We start from the raw sequence: 15,661 nt of genomic DNA, 5'->3' as shown, positions 1-15,661 counted from the left end.
AGTTTTAAAGTTACAAAACATATTCAATAGATTTTTTTTTTTAAATCTAAAGATATATAATAATAGAAATAAATGTATTTGTGTATAAATTATCTTAAATCAATACCATTACTCAATGGGAAAACGGAAAAAAGAGGAAACAGGAAAGGAAAAGATATTAAGGAAGAGAAAGGAGACGATTTTATATCTTATGATGATAATTTCGATTAAGATACGGGGATAACTAGGTTGTTGTCCCGTGGTAATATTGTGGATTTACGGACCAAAGGTCCGAGGTTCAAATCCCACTCTACCACAACTCGATTTCCATTTCCTAATTTTCTAATAGTGAGTTATTTACAATTCGTTGAAAATGGCCCTCAAAATTAAATGTTTGGGTAAATCATAAGAACGCAAATATTTCATTTAAAAAAAAGATGACGTAGTGAAAACACACATCGACATGTCGGTAGATAAAAATTCGCTATACCGAGGAAGTTATAAATGGAAAAGTTAAATATGCTGTCTTGGTATGTATCGATATGGATAGCGTTTTTAATTGCGGAATTGGTCATGTCAAAAGCAGACACAATAAAAGGACATGTATGACAATATATATATTTTTTAAATGTGAATAGTTTTCTATAGGCACTTATGATGTCATCACACCGCGTCTCGTCCGTCTTTTGTACAGGCATACACGGTAATTATTCATATCTAAGTTATTTGTGATGAAGTTAGTATTCTGATGTCATGCAATTATATTTTTGTAAACAGATTACCTCATGTTCGGTGAGAATTTTTATGCCGACTAACCGGTAGATTTTTTTTGCATAATTTACGATTTGCATTGATAAGGTATCAGAAAATTTTGCCAATTCAATCGATAATTACCTGGCATCATTTCTTGTATCCATCATTGTTTCTAGCAGCGACCTTGGATTACAGCACGCTCGCATCTCGCAGCCATATTTTTCTCGTAAAATATTTTTGTATAAGTTTATGAAAGTCGATTCCACTAGATCGAGGAATATTCATCTCCCCCTCCCAGAAACTCGGCGACCTAGAGTATTTTTATTTAATTTAATTTATTTATTTATTAGTTTATACATACATTGTTACAAAAATGGCACAAAAAACACTCCGGCAAATTTTGCTTGTACTTGGAGTAGGCTCAGTATATGAAGGGTCGGCAAGCCAGAAATATTAGTATGCCTAATGTTGCAATCGGTTCCTATATGGGCAAATGCCTGTTGTAAGAAACCGATTTGTTGCGGCAAATATAGTTTTCGAATATGTTTCCTTTAAATAAAAATAATATTGAAGAAATAGAAAAACAGTTATAGCCCAAAAGAGAAGGAAAGAAAAAAAAGTACAGTTTACATTAAATGTAAAAATACAATTAAATATAAAAATATATAGCGTACATACTACATACATACATATACATACATATTTATTTATTTTATTTGGGAAACCAACAGTTCTACATACATATTTATAGTAAACAAACAGATATAGTGTATAAACTCAGAACTAATAACAGATTTTCACATAGTATACAAAGTTTGTAAAGAAAATATAATACATATCAAATAAATACATATAATTTATACATATAAAAATGTTATTTTCATGTACTCGTAAATACTTTTCAATAATTAAAGAATTTATTTTAAGAACATTAAGTTACTGTAAATTGGGCGGGATTAGGACGAGGATGCTTGAAGAGAGGATAAGGAGGGGAAGGGAGATGTACATATTTATTATTATAATGTCTACTAAGTTACATAATGCATTTTTAGTGTAAATTTTAAATCTGACAGAGTGATGTTTGTGTAATCTATATTTTTAAATTTTGTTTTGTACACTGAAAAAGTCCTATGAAAAAAAGCATTTTTAACATACGATGTATTACCGCCTACAAATCCTGGCTGGCACATGTATTGTTATTACACTAAGTAGTTCTGTACAGTCAACTATTCCTGTCATAATTTTGTAAAGCAGTAGTTGGTCCGCACACACTCTGCGGTATTGTAGAGAAAATACATATATATACACACATACATACACAATATATATATGCACATGCGAAAATACAATAAATTTATAAATGATTCAATGGGACAGCATAATATTTAGATTACTATCCTCAATAAATTCTCAGATTCCTTACTTCCAATGTCTGTCAACCAAATTGTTATTTTTTTTTCAGTACTGATAGTTTATCAGATTTCCAAAATCACGGTATCAGGTTGTATAGTTTAGGTCCGTTATATAAAAATGATGTCCGTTATATAGAAATGATGTCCGTTATATAGAAATGATGTCCGTTTTATAGAAATGATGTCCGTTATATAGAAGTATGCCGATGATGCGGTTATAATTGACGATTCAAAGGGGGTCTTCAGGCCACTGTAGATAGCCTAAATAGGTACTCCGCTTGCATGGGTTTAAAAATCAATATTGCAAAAACCCATGTACTGTGTAATACTTCGTGCTTTGATGCTCAAAATCCCCTGACTCTGTCAAACCACGTCATTGAAAGGGTCGAGAGTTTCAAATACCTGGGAGTATATGTTACAGAAAATTGCAGCTTTCAAAAAGAACTGGGAGCGCGGTTAGGAGCAGTGGGCGCCACATTCAACAGTATGAAGGCTGTCTGGAGATCGGATGTTTACTCAGTGAAAAGTCAAATGCCGCCTATATAACGCCTGCATAACACGTATTCTCCTCTACGGAAGCGAATTGTGGCACCTCACTAGGGCCCAAAATAGCAAAATTTTGAGTTTTGAGAATAGGTGTCTCGGAAGAATCTCGGGTGTGCGGTGGTTTGACTTTGTGAGCAATGAGGTAATAAGAGAACGGACGCAGCAAACTCCGGTGACAACTGTCGTCAAGCGGAGGCGATACGGTTGGCCAGGCCATTTACTGCGGATGCCACCTGAGAGCCTTAACCACGCTTGCCTACTTTACAAGGGATCAGGTTATCGACGTCCTGGACGTCCTCTGCTGACAGTTCGCCGGCAGTTTATGTCGGAACTTCGGGACGAGAATGGTATGATGATGATAATGATTATGACCGTAAACGTTTATTTATAAACATAATAATAATGGTTTGTTTATTCATTTAAAAAATAAAATACTCACCGTAATAAACACTAAAAATAATGTGTCCTCACTGGGGACGCTTAACATTTTACTTTTTTTTTACATACGAGAATGCACATAGAAAACAATACAACATTGTTTTCTTAGAAAAGTGGCATAGTTGCTCGTTTTCTAAGGAAAAGGGCATAGTTGCCCGGACTGCAAACGGGTAATTATTCATATTTTGAAATAGAGCGATCTCTCAATCTGTCTTCATTGGAGAAACGTAGAACTGAGGTGGACCTTATTTGCATTTTCAAAATGCAGTAGAACTACAATTATCCGAATCAATTGGAACCGGATCCCATTCGGATAGTTGATTTTTTTCAAAAAAAGGGTCTATTTTAATGAATTATTGCTGTATTTGTTTTTTTTAATTAATTTATTTTATATATATAATTGGACCCCTGTATTTTAAGTAGCCTTACGTGTCATTTACAAGGCTAAGATACTCTGAAAAATCGTTTTTGCTTGTCTTGGAAATGGGATGTTCGATCACTGATTTTGGTTCACTTTTATGAGTCCAATCACCATTGTTGCAAAGTCCAAGAACAATAGCGCGTGATAACTACTTTTAACTACAGTGTGGATATCTGTTGAGGATAATCCATCTTTCCTGCATTCTGCTTCAAGATGTTGGCGTTGTAAACTGAAAAAATGGGCACTGAAATAACACAGTTTATTTGAAAATGGGAGAAATAGCTATTTAAAAAAAGAGCTTTTAATTAATTAAATGAAAAGGCAACACTTTTACATGCTAATCGTGGTTACAAGTGCTGTACATTAGTACAGTATTACGTACCGAACTGTAAATAAAAGTCATTGCTTCATGACCATCTCGGTCAAAGTAAGCTGTTTGGACTGTCATCGTCCGTTTTCGGGCAGCCAAGTCGCGCATACGCTTGACAGTGAGAAGTTGCATGTGGTCACACTCAGGAATTCGATTCGGATAGTTGGAGTTCTACTGTACTTAATGCTGTATGTGATGTCCTATCTCCGTTGCAACAAATTTGTTTTCATGTTTATTATTTATTAATTTGACGGACTTATGCAGTCCATTCTAACGATGGTAAATACAATTTATTATAATAGATACTGGCACTAATAAAATGAAATACCACTAAATAAAATTAAAGCTAGGACAAAAAAAATAAAAATTACTACCTCAAGACAAGATCTGGTCTATCTTAGTGAATTTTTAAAACTAAAAAAGTCCAGATCTTGTCTCGAGTTTACAATGCGGCACAATCGGGACATTGGTGCATGCGAGCCATAGTTTGCGCTGTGTTGATCGAGGAACAGCGCATTATTATTTCGCAACCGGCGGATCGGAACATTGAATGCCACTTGTTCCAGTAACGATGGTACATCAATTAAGCCGTTCAGTAAATTAAACATAAATATGGAGTCAATGTTATTTTTACGTTTTTGTAGACTTGAGATTTTGAACATTGACTCCATTTCTCCGTAAGTGTAGTCTCCCCTCTCGAGCATGGATGACGGCCATGCTACTTTTCTTAGCAAACGATGTTGCACCGATTCGATATGATTTATCCGGCCTACATAGGAGGGAGACCAGATCGCGGATGCATATTCTAAAAGAGGACGAACAAGTGAGCAATATAATATAATGTTCCCATCTATGTCACCCGAAGTCAAAATCTGATATTTAAAACCGTTTTAAAGACCATGGGTCTTCCTATAGGTTTCACGCATACATAAAATCAATGTTTATTTTGTCAATAAACGAGTTACCCTTTTAAAAATTCGAGATCTTGGGATACTTTTTGATAACAAACTTAAATTCAACCATCACATTTCAAAGAAAGCGCCCAAAATCTGTGGATTTATATTGCGCATATCTAAGCCATTCTAAAGCCCGAAATTTGCAATTACATTGTATAAATAATTTGTTCGTAGTTTGCTTGAATTCTATTCTATAATATGGTCTCCTAATTATAATATTCATATAACGCGGATTGAATCGGTGCAACGTAAATTTTTAAAATCGTTAATATTTCGAATCGGATCAAATACTTTCATAATCAACTGTTATGATCGTCTAGAGTACTTTTATATCTTTAGTTTAGAATTCAGAAGGATTGTGGCTGGTTTGATATTCTTGTACAAATTAATATCTAACTGGCCCATGATATCCTTGCTCAGATAAACATTAATGTACCTCGCCGTAACTTGCGTACCAATCCTGTCTTTTCTGCGGGAGATTATAAAACTAACTTCGGATTCTTTTCCCCTCTGCCAAGGAACCTCAGAACAGTGAACGAAATCTCATTAAACTACTGTCGATGTGTTTCTACAGCAAGGGCAGGCATTTAAGAAGCAAGCGGTTTTGTCTGTCCTGACTCGCGATGTCAAACTTGCCATTTCCGCCTAGATTATGCCATATACATACATCCTTTTTTTAATTGTACACTTTGTTAATTTGAGTAGATTTTAAGAATCTTTAGATTAAGTATTACTCATTAATGCCAATCTATTAGGGCTTTCTTAAGCCTATTGTAGTGGCTTTCAATTTTGTAAATCGCGATTTTAATTCAATTTAATTTTGCTAATTTCACTGTGAATATTGGAGGGGCTTTGTCAGATATTGTCGTTTTTCCTCATGAGCATATTGCAAACAAAACTGGTAGCAAATAATAATAATAATTTATCTGTATTAACCAAAATATACATTGTGATAAATATAACAATAAAACAAAGGTATACATTATGCATTGTTAAATGGCGGACTTATTACCAATAGCAATGTCTCACAGCTTGATCAAAAACAAATAAGCAATACAGTCGCAATAAAAATTAATTTAAAGAATAAAAAATAAAAAAGTTAAGAAAACGCAAACAGTCAAAACATTATACACAAGATGATGGTGTCTATTGCTTACATTAATTACCAACAATATTTTGAGTTTGTCCAAGTTTTTGTAGACAAGTACTGGATTCAACTCCCTGGGGAGCTGATAATATTAACGTATTACAACAGAGATGAAAAAACATTTTAGATGTCGTAATATGTTAATATTAACAGCTCCCCAGGGAGTTGAATCCAGTCCTTGTCTACAAAAGTTTGGACAAACTCAAAATCTTGTTGATAAGTTCACCTAGTCCATGAAGAAGTATAGAAAGTGAAGAAAATCAATTCAGGCGTTGCCTAGTATGTAGGTGAAATAATTCAATGATATGAATCTCACCCGCATAAATAAAGGTTTGAGCTGTTTTACTTCAGAAACATTAACATATGAAAGAATTGACGGAATATAGATGTTCACGTATGGGCAGAATGGTGAATGTTACACAGTGTGTAAAGTGGCCACTTAAACCAGCCAATCACAGGTCATAAGCTCTGTAGATGCCTAGACTTCTATATTCCTTATCTTAAATATTCTCCATCTCTGTTGTAATATGTTACTTTAATTATATTCAATACATTTTAATTTTGCATCTTCCAAATATTCATTTATAGTATAGAAACATTTATTTATTAAAAACACTTGTTTCATCATAATCATTCCCGTTCGGCACCTAATGGTGCATAGGGCACTGCATCAGTACACCAATCGCAGCGTATCTTAATCATTTTTGTTACATGAAGGTAAGATGATCAGTCCTACGCTTCAGGTACCAGTTCAGGGACTATAAAATATTCTAGTGTGAAAACACCCTCTCAAATAAATATTTCATATCAATCATGTCGGGAATCGAACACGAGACCTCTTGAATGGTAGGCAAACGCGCTGACCACTACACCACGATGCCGAACACTTTTTTTTTTTATTAAAAAGAAATATATGCGTTCTTATAATTTACACAAATATTAAAATTTTTGTGGTCATTTTCAACGAGTTGTAAATAACTCACTATTAGAAATTGGAAATCGAGTTGGGGTAGAGTGGGGTTTGAACCTCGGACCTCTGGCCCGTGAGTCCGCAACACTAGCCACGGGACCATAACCCGATTCTTGTTTACTTGTATTAAATTCAGTTACAAAAGCCTATATCCAATTTAGTATTTTTACAAATTCAGCCAATAGCGTCGGCTCTGAATTCTACGCTGTAAGTCATTATAGGACGGAAATTGTCTTAAAAAAAAAACTGAAACGAAAAGTGCAAATTTTTCACGCGCTGCCTCTCGCGCGTTGGTTTAGTGCTATGTGCCGCTGATCGGTTGTGCCCGGGTGTCCTGTGTCGCGGGCGCCATGCTGCACCATAAGCGCATGGAGACGTACTATGAGGAGGACGAGGAGTTTGGTGACGAAGATGAGGAACTGGAGATTCCTCCCGAGTACTACACTCATATGGTAAAGTATTAGACGGTTAAATAATCCAAGTCCTGCATCTTAAAAATGTATCAATAGGAGGATCTTTTCTCGTTTTTTTTTTTAAACTAAATTAAAAATTTACAACATGACATAATTTTTTTGTCCAACAATGTTTGAGTATGTCTAAATGCTTGCAGCTGGCTGGATTTCCTCCCTAGGGAGTTATTCATATTTAAATTTATTTCAACAGAGAGGGAAAACATTTTTGAGAAGGGAATATGGAAGTCCAGGCATTTACAGGGCTTATGACCTGTCATTGGCTGGTTTAAGTGGCCACTTTACACACTGTAACATTCATAATTCTGTTCATGTTTGAACATCCATATTCCCTTCTCAAAAATGTTTTCCCTCGCTGTTGAAATAAATTTTAATATTTTTTTGTATTTATTTTTATTTAAGAAGGTAAACATGAACAGAAAATATAAAAGGAAAAATAATGAAACCCACTAAACCGCGAAACCGGTTGGTCAGCAGGTTTCTTATTTTTCCTTTACAAAGAAAAACGTTGGAGAAATTATATAATTTTAAAAAGTAATATAAACATTATTAAGAACTAAAAGCATACGTTATTTACACAAAATTTATTAACAAAAATTTAAATAGATGACTGTTAACATAAAATAATAATCAATATAAAGCCTTGTTACATATGAGCTATTTAATTATTTTTTCGAAGAGAAGCGCACTCGGCGGGCATGACGTGTGGCGAGCCGTTTTGTATGTGCTCATTTTTAAACCCGAAAAATATAAATAAAAATGTTTTTTTTATGTACTGATAGGTATTTATTTTTAACAGCTAATTATACGCGAAATGCATACGGAATAAAAAAATGATTGTGACATATTTTTTTTTAAAAATCCGTACATTTTTTTTAGAGAACTACAATACATAGTAATAAAATAAAAATTACAGTGATGAAATTTGCAGGTGGCTACGAATAAAAATAATTCAATTATATATATATATAGTTGGATAATTTATAAAGCGAAATTTTTGTGAAAATCACCTCAAGGGCGCTGTACAATCAATAAATATCCCAGTACGTCTTGCAGCTACAGAGCGCATGGACGGTTGGTATTCTAGTTCCTCGTTTTCAATTAAGATCAATAAAAAATTATAACAGATAGGAGCTAGATTACAGGACGTCTTGCAGCTACAGAGCGCATAGACAGTTAGCAATTTAGCCCCCATTTACACATTTTAAAAATTGACAAATAAATTTAGTGTATTAAAAAAAAAAAAAAATATGAATAATAAAAAGGAGTAAGATTACAACACGCCTTGCAGTTATATTAAAACATAATTATTAATTGAAATGCAATAGTAAACACAAACGAACAAACGAACAAACCACTACGCCGTTTCCCCGTAGAGGTAGGCAGAGAGGATAGAACGCCATATCACTATCTTGGCATACAGACCTCGCTTCCTCTAATTCACACATTTTCTCATGCAAAAAAAATGTGCTTTCTGCATATCTACGTTGATTATCAAACGTCGTCGTCAGTGGCCTGTAAATAAACATGTTTCAAAAACAATTTCACATCAATTTCTAATAAATTATTTTTTTCAATAGCAAAGCACTGCCGGGTTCAGTTAGTAGATAGTGAAATATAAAATAAGTTAAGACATTACTAATTTCCATTTCGTCTCCGAAGACTTATACGGGAGTGGCTCCGAAACGCGCCAGTTACATATTACAACGTCATCACTGTCTAAAACTGGGGGTAATTGTGCGTGACTTGTTCAATGCCCTTGGCTCGCAAATCTTATTTATGTATTATTAATTTTTATAGGCATAATATGTATTGATTTTTCCAGCTACGATATTACTTACACAAGTGTGTGATGTCGGCAATAGTGAATTACGATCTACATTGTATTACATCATAAGCAGATATAAAAAAAAAAACATTTTGGGTGCAGGGCACTGTGTGCAATGAAAACATAATTTAAAAAAATAAATTATTTGTCTGCGTTTGCCTTCTTGAGTATCTTTCAAATCGTGACTACAGACAAGGCCCAGGGCCCCGATTACAAGTTAACAGAGTTATCTTCAATTGTCTTTAAAGTAAAATCGAATTTTCCGAATGAAAATGTGTATATTTTTTGTATAAAAAATTAAAATATCTTTATCGGTATCCTACGTTGACTTCTCGTTGTACATGAATTGACTTTTAATATTGCACGTAGAGCTTTAGATTAATCACAAATAACTATCGATGTGGTAATAAGCGACGTGATAACAATTTCTCACCGTGGTTGTTTATCTCACAATGGAACATCCGTGAACACCTAATATCAAATGTCAGAATATTTACGTTTCGCGACGTATAATCCTACTGCACAATCACATGTTTGAATTTCACCGGTGTAAATGTGGAAAATATTCCAAAACTGCTATTTTTATTTATCATGCTATTCATTGCATTTAGCCGGCGGTTGGCAAGCCAAATATCAAAAAAGTAGTCACCATAGTAATTGTAATTTTATTTGATCTATTTTGTAATAGATAGGTACTCCTTACTATTTTAAAATGCAATATATTGTATTATTTTTATAGTAAACGCCGATTTTTTGCCATTTTTTGCAACTGTATTTATTTACGAAGGAAACAAAAAACGAACCGACACGATCGTTGATTTAGAGATTACACACGCGTTGACCCATGACTGCGATAACTTAAGCATGTTCATTGTGACCGCTCAAATGCTTAGCATGTATTTAAGCACGTCGATAGTTATTTGTGATTGAGCTACTGTAATAGAACAGTAGATAGCTTTTGAAGACTTAATTGTTTTTCGGAGTATTCTCCACGAAGATTAATACATTTTTGCATGCTTGGTGCACCTGTCCTCGGTAGTGATGCAACGGAAGTGTCATAATGGAAGCAAAAACGGAAACAGATGTAAAAGTAAATTTTAGCGGAAATAGGAAAGGATGCGGAAGCGGAAGTGTAAATACTATGAAAAAAAGTTTTTTTTTACAAATACAATTTTTAATGAAATTAATATTCAAAATTAAGTAGTGGTAAGTTTTATTTTATGAACGGTAGTTTGGCCGCTTTTACACCTAACAATCTGTTCCGATGTTCTTCATAATACAGAGTGTTCATTAAACCCTGTCACATCCGAAATCACGATGATCAGCATGACCAAGAAGACACATTGGCACATTAGAATATTTTTTTTAAAACGAATAAAATTTAAAAAAATAAAATATGAAAAAAAGCAAATGTTTGCTTACTTCTGGAGGGGGGAGTCCGATACTGCGCCGCTCTCCCCTCACTTTTCCCCTGCAGAAGTAAGCAACCATTTGTTTTTTTTCTATATTTTATTTTTTAACATTTTAGTTGTTCTAAAAAAATATTTTTATGTGCCAACATGTCTTCTTTCTCATACTGATCATCGTGGTTTCGGATGTGACAGGGTTTAAAGAACACCCTGTATTCACACACACTAAGAAACAATAAAAACATAAATATGTTCTATATTTTTACCGACAGTGTTTTGTGTATTAAATTACATTAAAGCATGCAATGATGGTTGTTTTTTATTGTTTACAGGTTTCCCAGAATGGTTTGGAAGTACTAACTGCATTGATACGGCGCATGGGATCAGATTTTGGCACATACACCCCTACGGTTCTACCTCATGTCATCGACAGGTTAGTCAATATGTTTTATTAAGTAATTTTCTAAACATGAAATCCTAAGATAGTTACATTACAGTATTAGTATAAAAACATTTGGACTTTCTTTTTTTTTTTTAAATATTTTATTTTAAAAAACTTTCCTAGTTCTAAATATTTTTAAAAATATGCTAATATATCTTCTTGCCCATACTGATCATCGTGGTTTCGGATGTGACAGAGTTAAAAGAACACCTGTATATATATATTTTTTTTCGTTCCTAAAGATGGTCGAAATACTCTGCATTTGGAGCATCGATTCAGTGACCTATGCACCATTAGGTGCGAAAAAGGGAATAATGATAATGTACAGCTACCTAGACTCATGTAAATTTATCCAAAATAGTTATGGAGTAACACCTTTATTGATTGAATTTTTGGAGATCCTCATTACTTTTTACTATGTTTTTAAAATAATTTTTTTACCATGCATATATATACATATTTTTTCTTTCTGCTACATATTTTACTGATTTTTAAAAAAATATGTTTTTTTGCCATACACATTTTTTTACTATGTCTCACTATGTTTCTTACTATGTATTTTACTGGATTTTTAAATATGTTTTTACTACAAACATTTTTTTTTACTATGTTTCTTACTATGAGTTTTAAAAATGTGTTTTTTTAATTATGTTTGAACCCCTTTTTTTTTTTTCTTTTTTTTACTATGTATTATATTATGTTTTTCACTATGTCTACTACCTTTATTTATTTTTTCTATGTATTGATTACTGTTTTTTATGTATTTTTTGCTGTCTTTGAACGGGGTAAATGACTCTAAATTTTTATTATTTTTTATTGTTAACTTTTTAAAATCATTCTTATGTTGTTGAAATTCCACGAGTCGATGCGTTTTGTAGCTGCAAGACTTTTTGTGATGTTAGCATCATCAATTAAAGTCTAAACTTCATTGTCAAAAAAAATAAATAAATAGAGGCTAGATTTCTTATTGTCCATGCGCTCTGTAGCTGCAAGACGTGCTGTTATGTAGCTCCTGTATATCATAATTGGAGATGAGGAACTAGAATCCCAACCGTCCATGTGCTCTGTAGCTGCAAGACGTGCTGGGATATTTATTTATTGTACAGCGCCCTTGAGGTGATTTTCACAAAAATGGCGCTATATAAATTATCCAAAATTTATTATTAGACAGTCAAAGCAACTTTGTATAATAAATAAATACACAATAGGAGTCATACTAATTATTCCGCTATAGACAAGTACAGCAATCATTTTCAATAATTTGTCATTTTCACCTTGAAACAATCATGTTTTAGAAACATAATTTTTTCCGCCAATTCAAAAACCCCCACACTGCGTGTGAATACTATAATTATCAATTAAATCTAACGTGTCTTGAACTACATAAAATTACGGGAAAGAAAATCTAGGACAAAATCATTAGAATCATTAAAGATTAGATGCTTGGAAAACATTATTTTATGTGTAAGAAATTCTCTGTATTATCTAATTTGTATAAAACTGTGATGCAATTGTTTGTAATTTTAAATATTTAATATGTGCGTGGTTCTTCAGTTATTTTATTTTATTTGGGAAATCAACAGTTCTACACGCATATTTATAGTAAACAAACAGATATAGTGTATAAACTCAGAACTAAAAACAGATTTCCACGAAGTATACAAAGTTTGTAAAGAAAATATATTACATATTAAATAAATACATATAAGTTTATACATATAAAAATGTTATTTTCATGTACTCGTAAATACTTTTCAATAATCAAAGAATTTATTTTAAGAACATTAAGTCACTGTAAATTGGGCGGGATTAGGATAAGAATGCTTGAAGAGAGGATAAGGAGGGGAAGGGAGATGTACATATTTATTATTATAATGTCTACTAAGTTACATAATGCATTTTTAGTGTAAATTTTAAATCTGACAGAGTGATGTTTGTGTAATCTATAACTTTAAATTTTGTATTGTACACTGAAAAAGTCCTACGAAAAAAAGCATTTTCAACATACGATGTTTTACTTATTGGTACATGAAACAGGTGGTACCGTCTACAAATCCTGGCTGGCCTTATGGCCGTCAAAATCGCGTAATTCATTTAGGAAATAGGGAAATATACATTTTTTTACAGTTTTTAATTAATTAGACTGAAATACTGTCGACCAAAAAAAGTTTTTTTTTCTATAGTCCTTAAAAAATAGCTTAATTAAAATGACAGCTGTCAAACTAATGTCACTAGTGATGGGAAATTATTAATCACTAATCATGTACCATTCAAATCGATTTTTTTTCAGTTTTTCATGCAAACATGAGACTCTGTTTCCGAAAATTGATATAAAAACGCAAAAACAAGCCTATTATAGTGTGTTTAAGATAATTATTTACTGAACAATAAGACATTAAATACTTTTTTTTCATGAATAACAACAGATGAATTATATTTTATTCGATCGATTTACGTTGATCAATTTGTCTCATCTCTAACATTTTTGCAAAATGACGTAAACTTGAAAGAACTTCGTTAATAATTAGGTTTATTTTAGTTTTAAAGCTGAATTAATATAATTATGTTGATTTATAAGTCAAGCATTGTATGAAAAAAATAAATTAACATGCCCGATACAAATGATTTTTCGTGTGTCAATATAAACCACTCCTTAGACGTTACTACAAAGTTATGTCCTCACTTTTGCTGACAACCATCATTCTAAACAAGCTATATTTTAAGGACTATGCTTATTATTTATTTGTGGCATAAAAAATATTTTTAAATTTCTAATTTTGAAATCCCGTGAAGACGGTCCATTATCGTCCACGTCCCTAATACGTCACGATTCTGGTAAATTTCGAACTTTGTTTGTGACCGTTTAAATTTAAATAGAACATCGTCACGAATCTTGACGTCGCAATTATCAATGCCAAACATGTCGCGTTTTTCTAGTGACATTTTTTAATAATTTATTTTTTAAAGTTGTGTACGATAATATTTCTCCCATAATCATCATCATTCCCTTTCCGCACCTAATGGTGCATAGGGCACTGCATTGGTACACTAATCGCAGCGTATCTTGATCTTTTTTGTTACATGTCTCAGTTGCAATATTTATTTATTTATTTATTTTAAAGAAACAAATAGTCGACAATGATATAGCAATACAAAAAATACAATTTAAAGACAGACCAGCGAAGTTTTCAAATAAGAATCATACATATTATTAAATTGTGTTTCAACAAAAGGGTGTTTACGTGTATTTGTATGAGAGTAAGTGTAGATGTGTGTTTATGTGTATTAGTGTGGGAGTAAGTGTTCAGGTGTGTAAGTGTGAGCATCATTAAATAGTAAGTGGGATCGTATCGCAGCCAGAAATAATGAGTCTTAATTTATTTTAAATAAATTTAGGGGCATTTAAAATATATCAATAGATAAAAAAAAAGCATTATAGTTAGAGCAAGAACGATAGAGGAAAGAGTGTTGTGCATAGTTAGTGCTACAGACTGGCAGATGGAATATATATATTTTTTAAATTTAATCGCTAACGGATTATCTATTTTCCGTCCAAGATGATGAAACAATTTTTTCATTGACCTATTCTTTATGAAGACCATTTTTTTTCTCCTCGCAGGCTGGGCGACTCGAAGGAGGCGGTGCGCGGAGCGGCGCGGGCCGCCCTGGCCGCCCTCTGGAGCAGCGGCTCCCTGGCCGGGCCGCAGCTGCTCACGCGGCTGGGGGCCGCCTTCCGGCACAAGAACGCCAACATGAGGGAGGAGGCTCTGCGCTCGCTCAAGGAGGCCCTCAACCAGTAAGTCGACAAAATATTCACCACTTTTTATTTATTTAATTACAGACCGGTTTTGGAGGTACTATGCACTCCCTTATTTATTTATTTACGGACTTTTTCAGTCCATTTAGAGTTATTGGGTGTTGACATACGTTGTGTCCGTTTATTTGCAAATTTATATTAAACAAGGTCATTCGAAAGAAAAATTTCCTCTCTACAGGATACTGTTATTATTAATGGTTATAGGCAGTCAGCCTTTGCTAATGCGCCTATATCTCGTGTACTGCTTTTTGTCCAAGTTCTTCCTTAAAAAAAGCATCCAAATGGATTTTGAACTGGTTAATCAAAATGGAATGGACAACTTGGCAACTAGGCTTGGCAATTTATTCCAGTCCGAAACCACCCTGCTGCTGGAAAGGAAGTTTTTTTATTTTTATATTGTGTTTGCTTTTTATGTTACATATTTTATTTGATTACAAGCCTTTATTATTATTATTATTATTATTATTATTATTAATTATTATTAATTATAATAATTCACTAGCAGATATTAAGCTGATGCGTGTATATCAAGTGTACATGGTTATTAAACATTATAAATTGCTATGTGCATCTAGTTAACATTGACTGAACTAGCACCAACCACTTTCTCGGGAAGGCCATTCCATTCCTCCACAACTCGGTTTGTCAGGAAGTTCTTCCCGGGGTTGGATGAGAAGGAGGCAGTGTTTAGTTTCAATGAATG

At 33.2% G+C, this 15,661-nt stretch overlaps 1 protein-coding gene across 10 annotated transcripts in view; it reads left to right on the top strand.

The window, feature by feature from the left end:
• The window catches only part of chb (CLIP-associating protein), a 117,650-nt gene that overhangs the window by 43,638 nt on the left and 58,351 nt on the right, over positions 1-15,661 (top strand). For 7 of the 10 annotated variants that reach the window (XM_088242469.1, XM_088242470.1, XM_088242468.1 and 4 more), the window contains exons 4-5: positions 11,032-11,132; positions 14,761-14,937. In XM_088242469.1, coding sequence (XP_088098595.1) covers positions 11,032-11,132; positions 14,761-14,937 — 278 coding nt within the window. Of the gene's footprint in view, positions 1-7,153; positions 7,445-11,031; positions 11,133-14,760; positions 14,938-15,661 lie in introns of all 10 variants that reach the window. The other 3 variants (XM_088242472.1, XM_088242471.1, XM_088242473.1) reach the window with 2 other exon arrangements.

This window comes from Micrasema longulum, unplaced genomic scaffold (assembly GCF_059751315.1).
Source record: "Micrasema longulum isolate JH-2025_06_02 unplaced genomic scaffold, ASM5975131v1 h1tg000140l, whole genome shotgun sequence".
Classification (NCBI taxonomy): Eukaryota; Metazoa; Arthropoda; class Insecta; order Trichoptera; family Brachycentridae; genus Micrasema; species Micrasema longulum.
The sequence above is the reverse complement of the archived record's forward strand: the minus strand, read 5'-3'. Positions and strand labels throughout refer to the sequence as shown.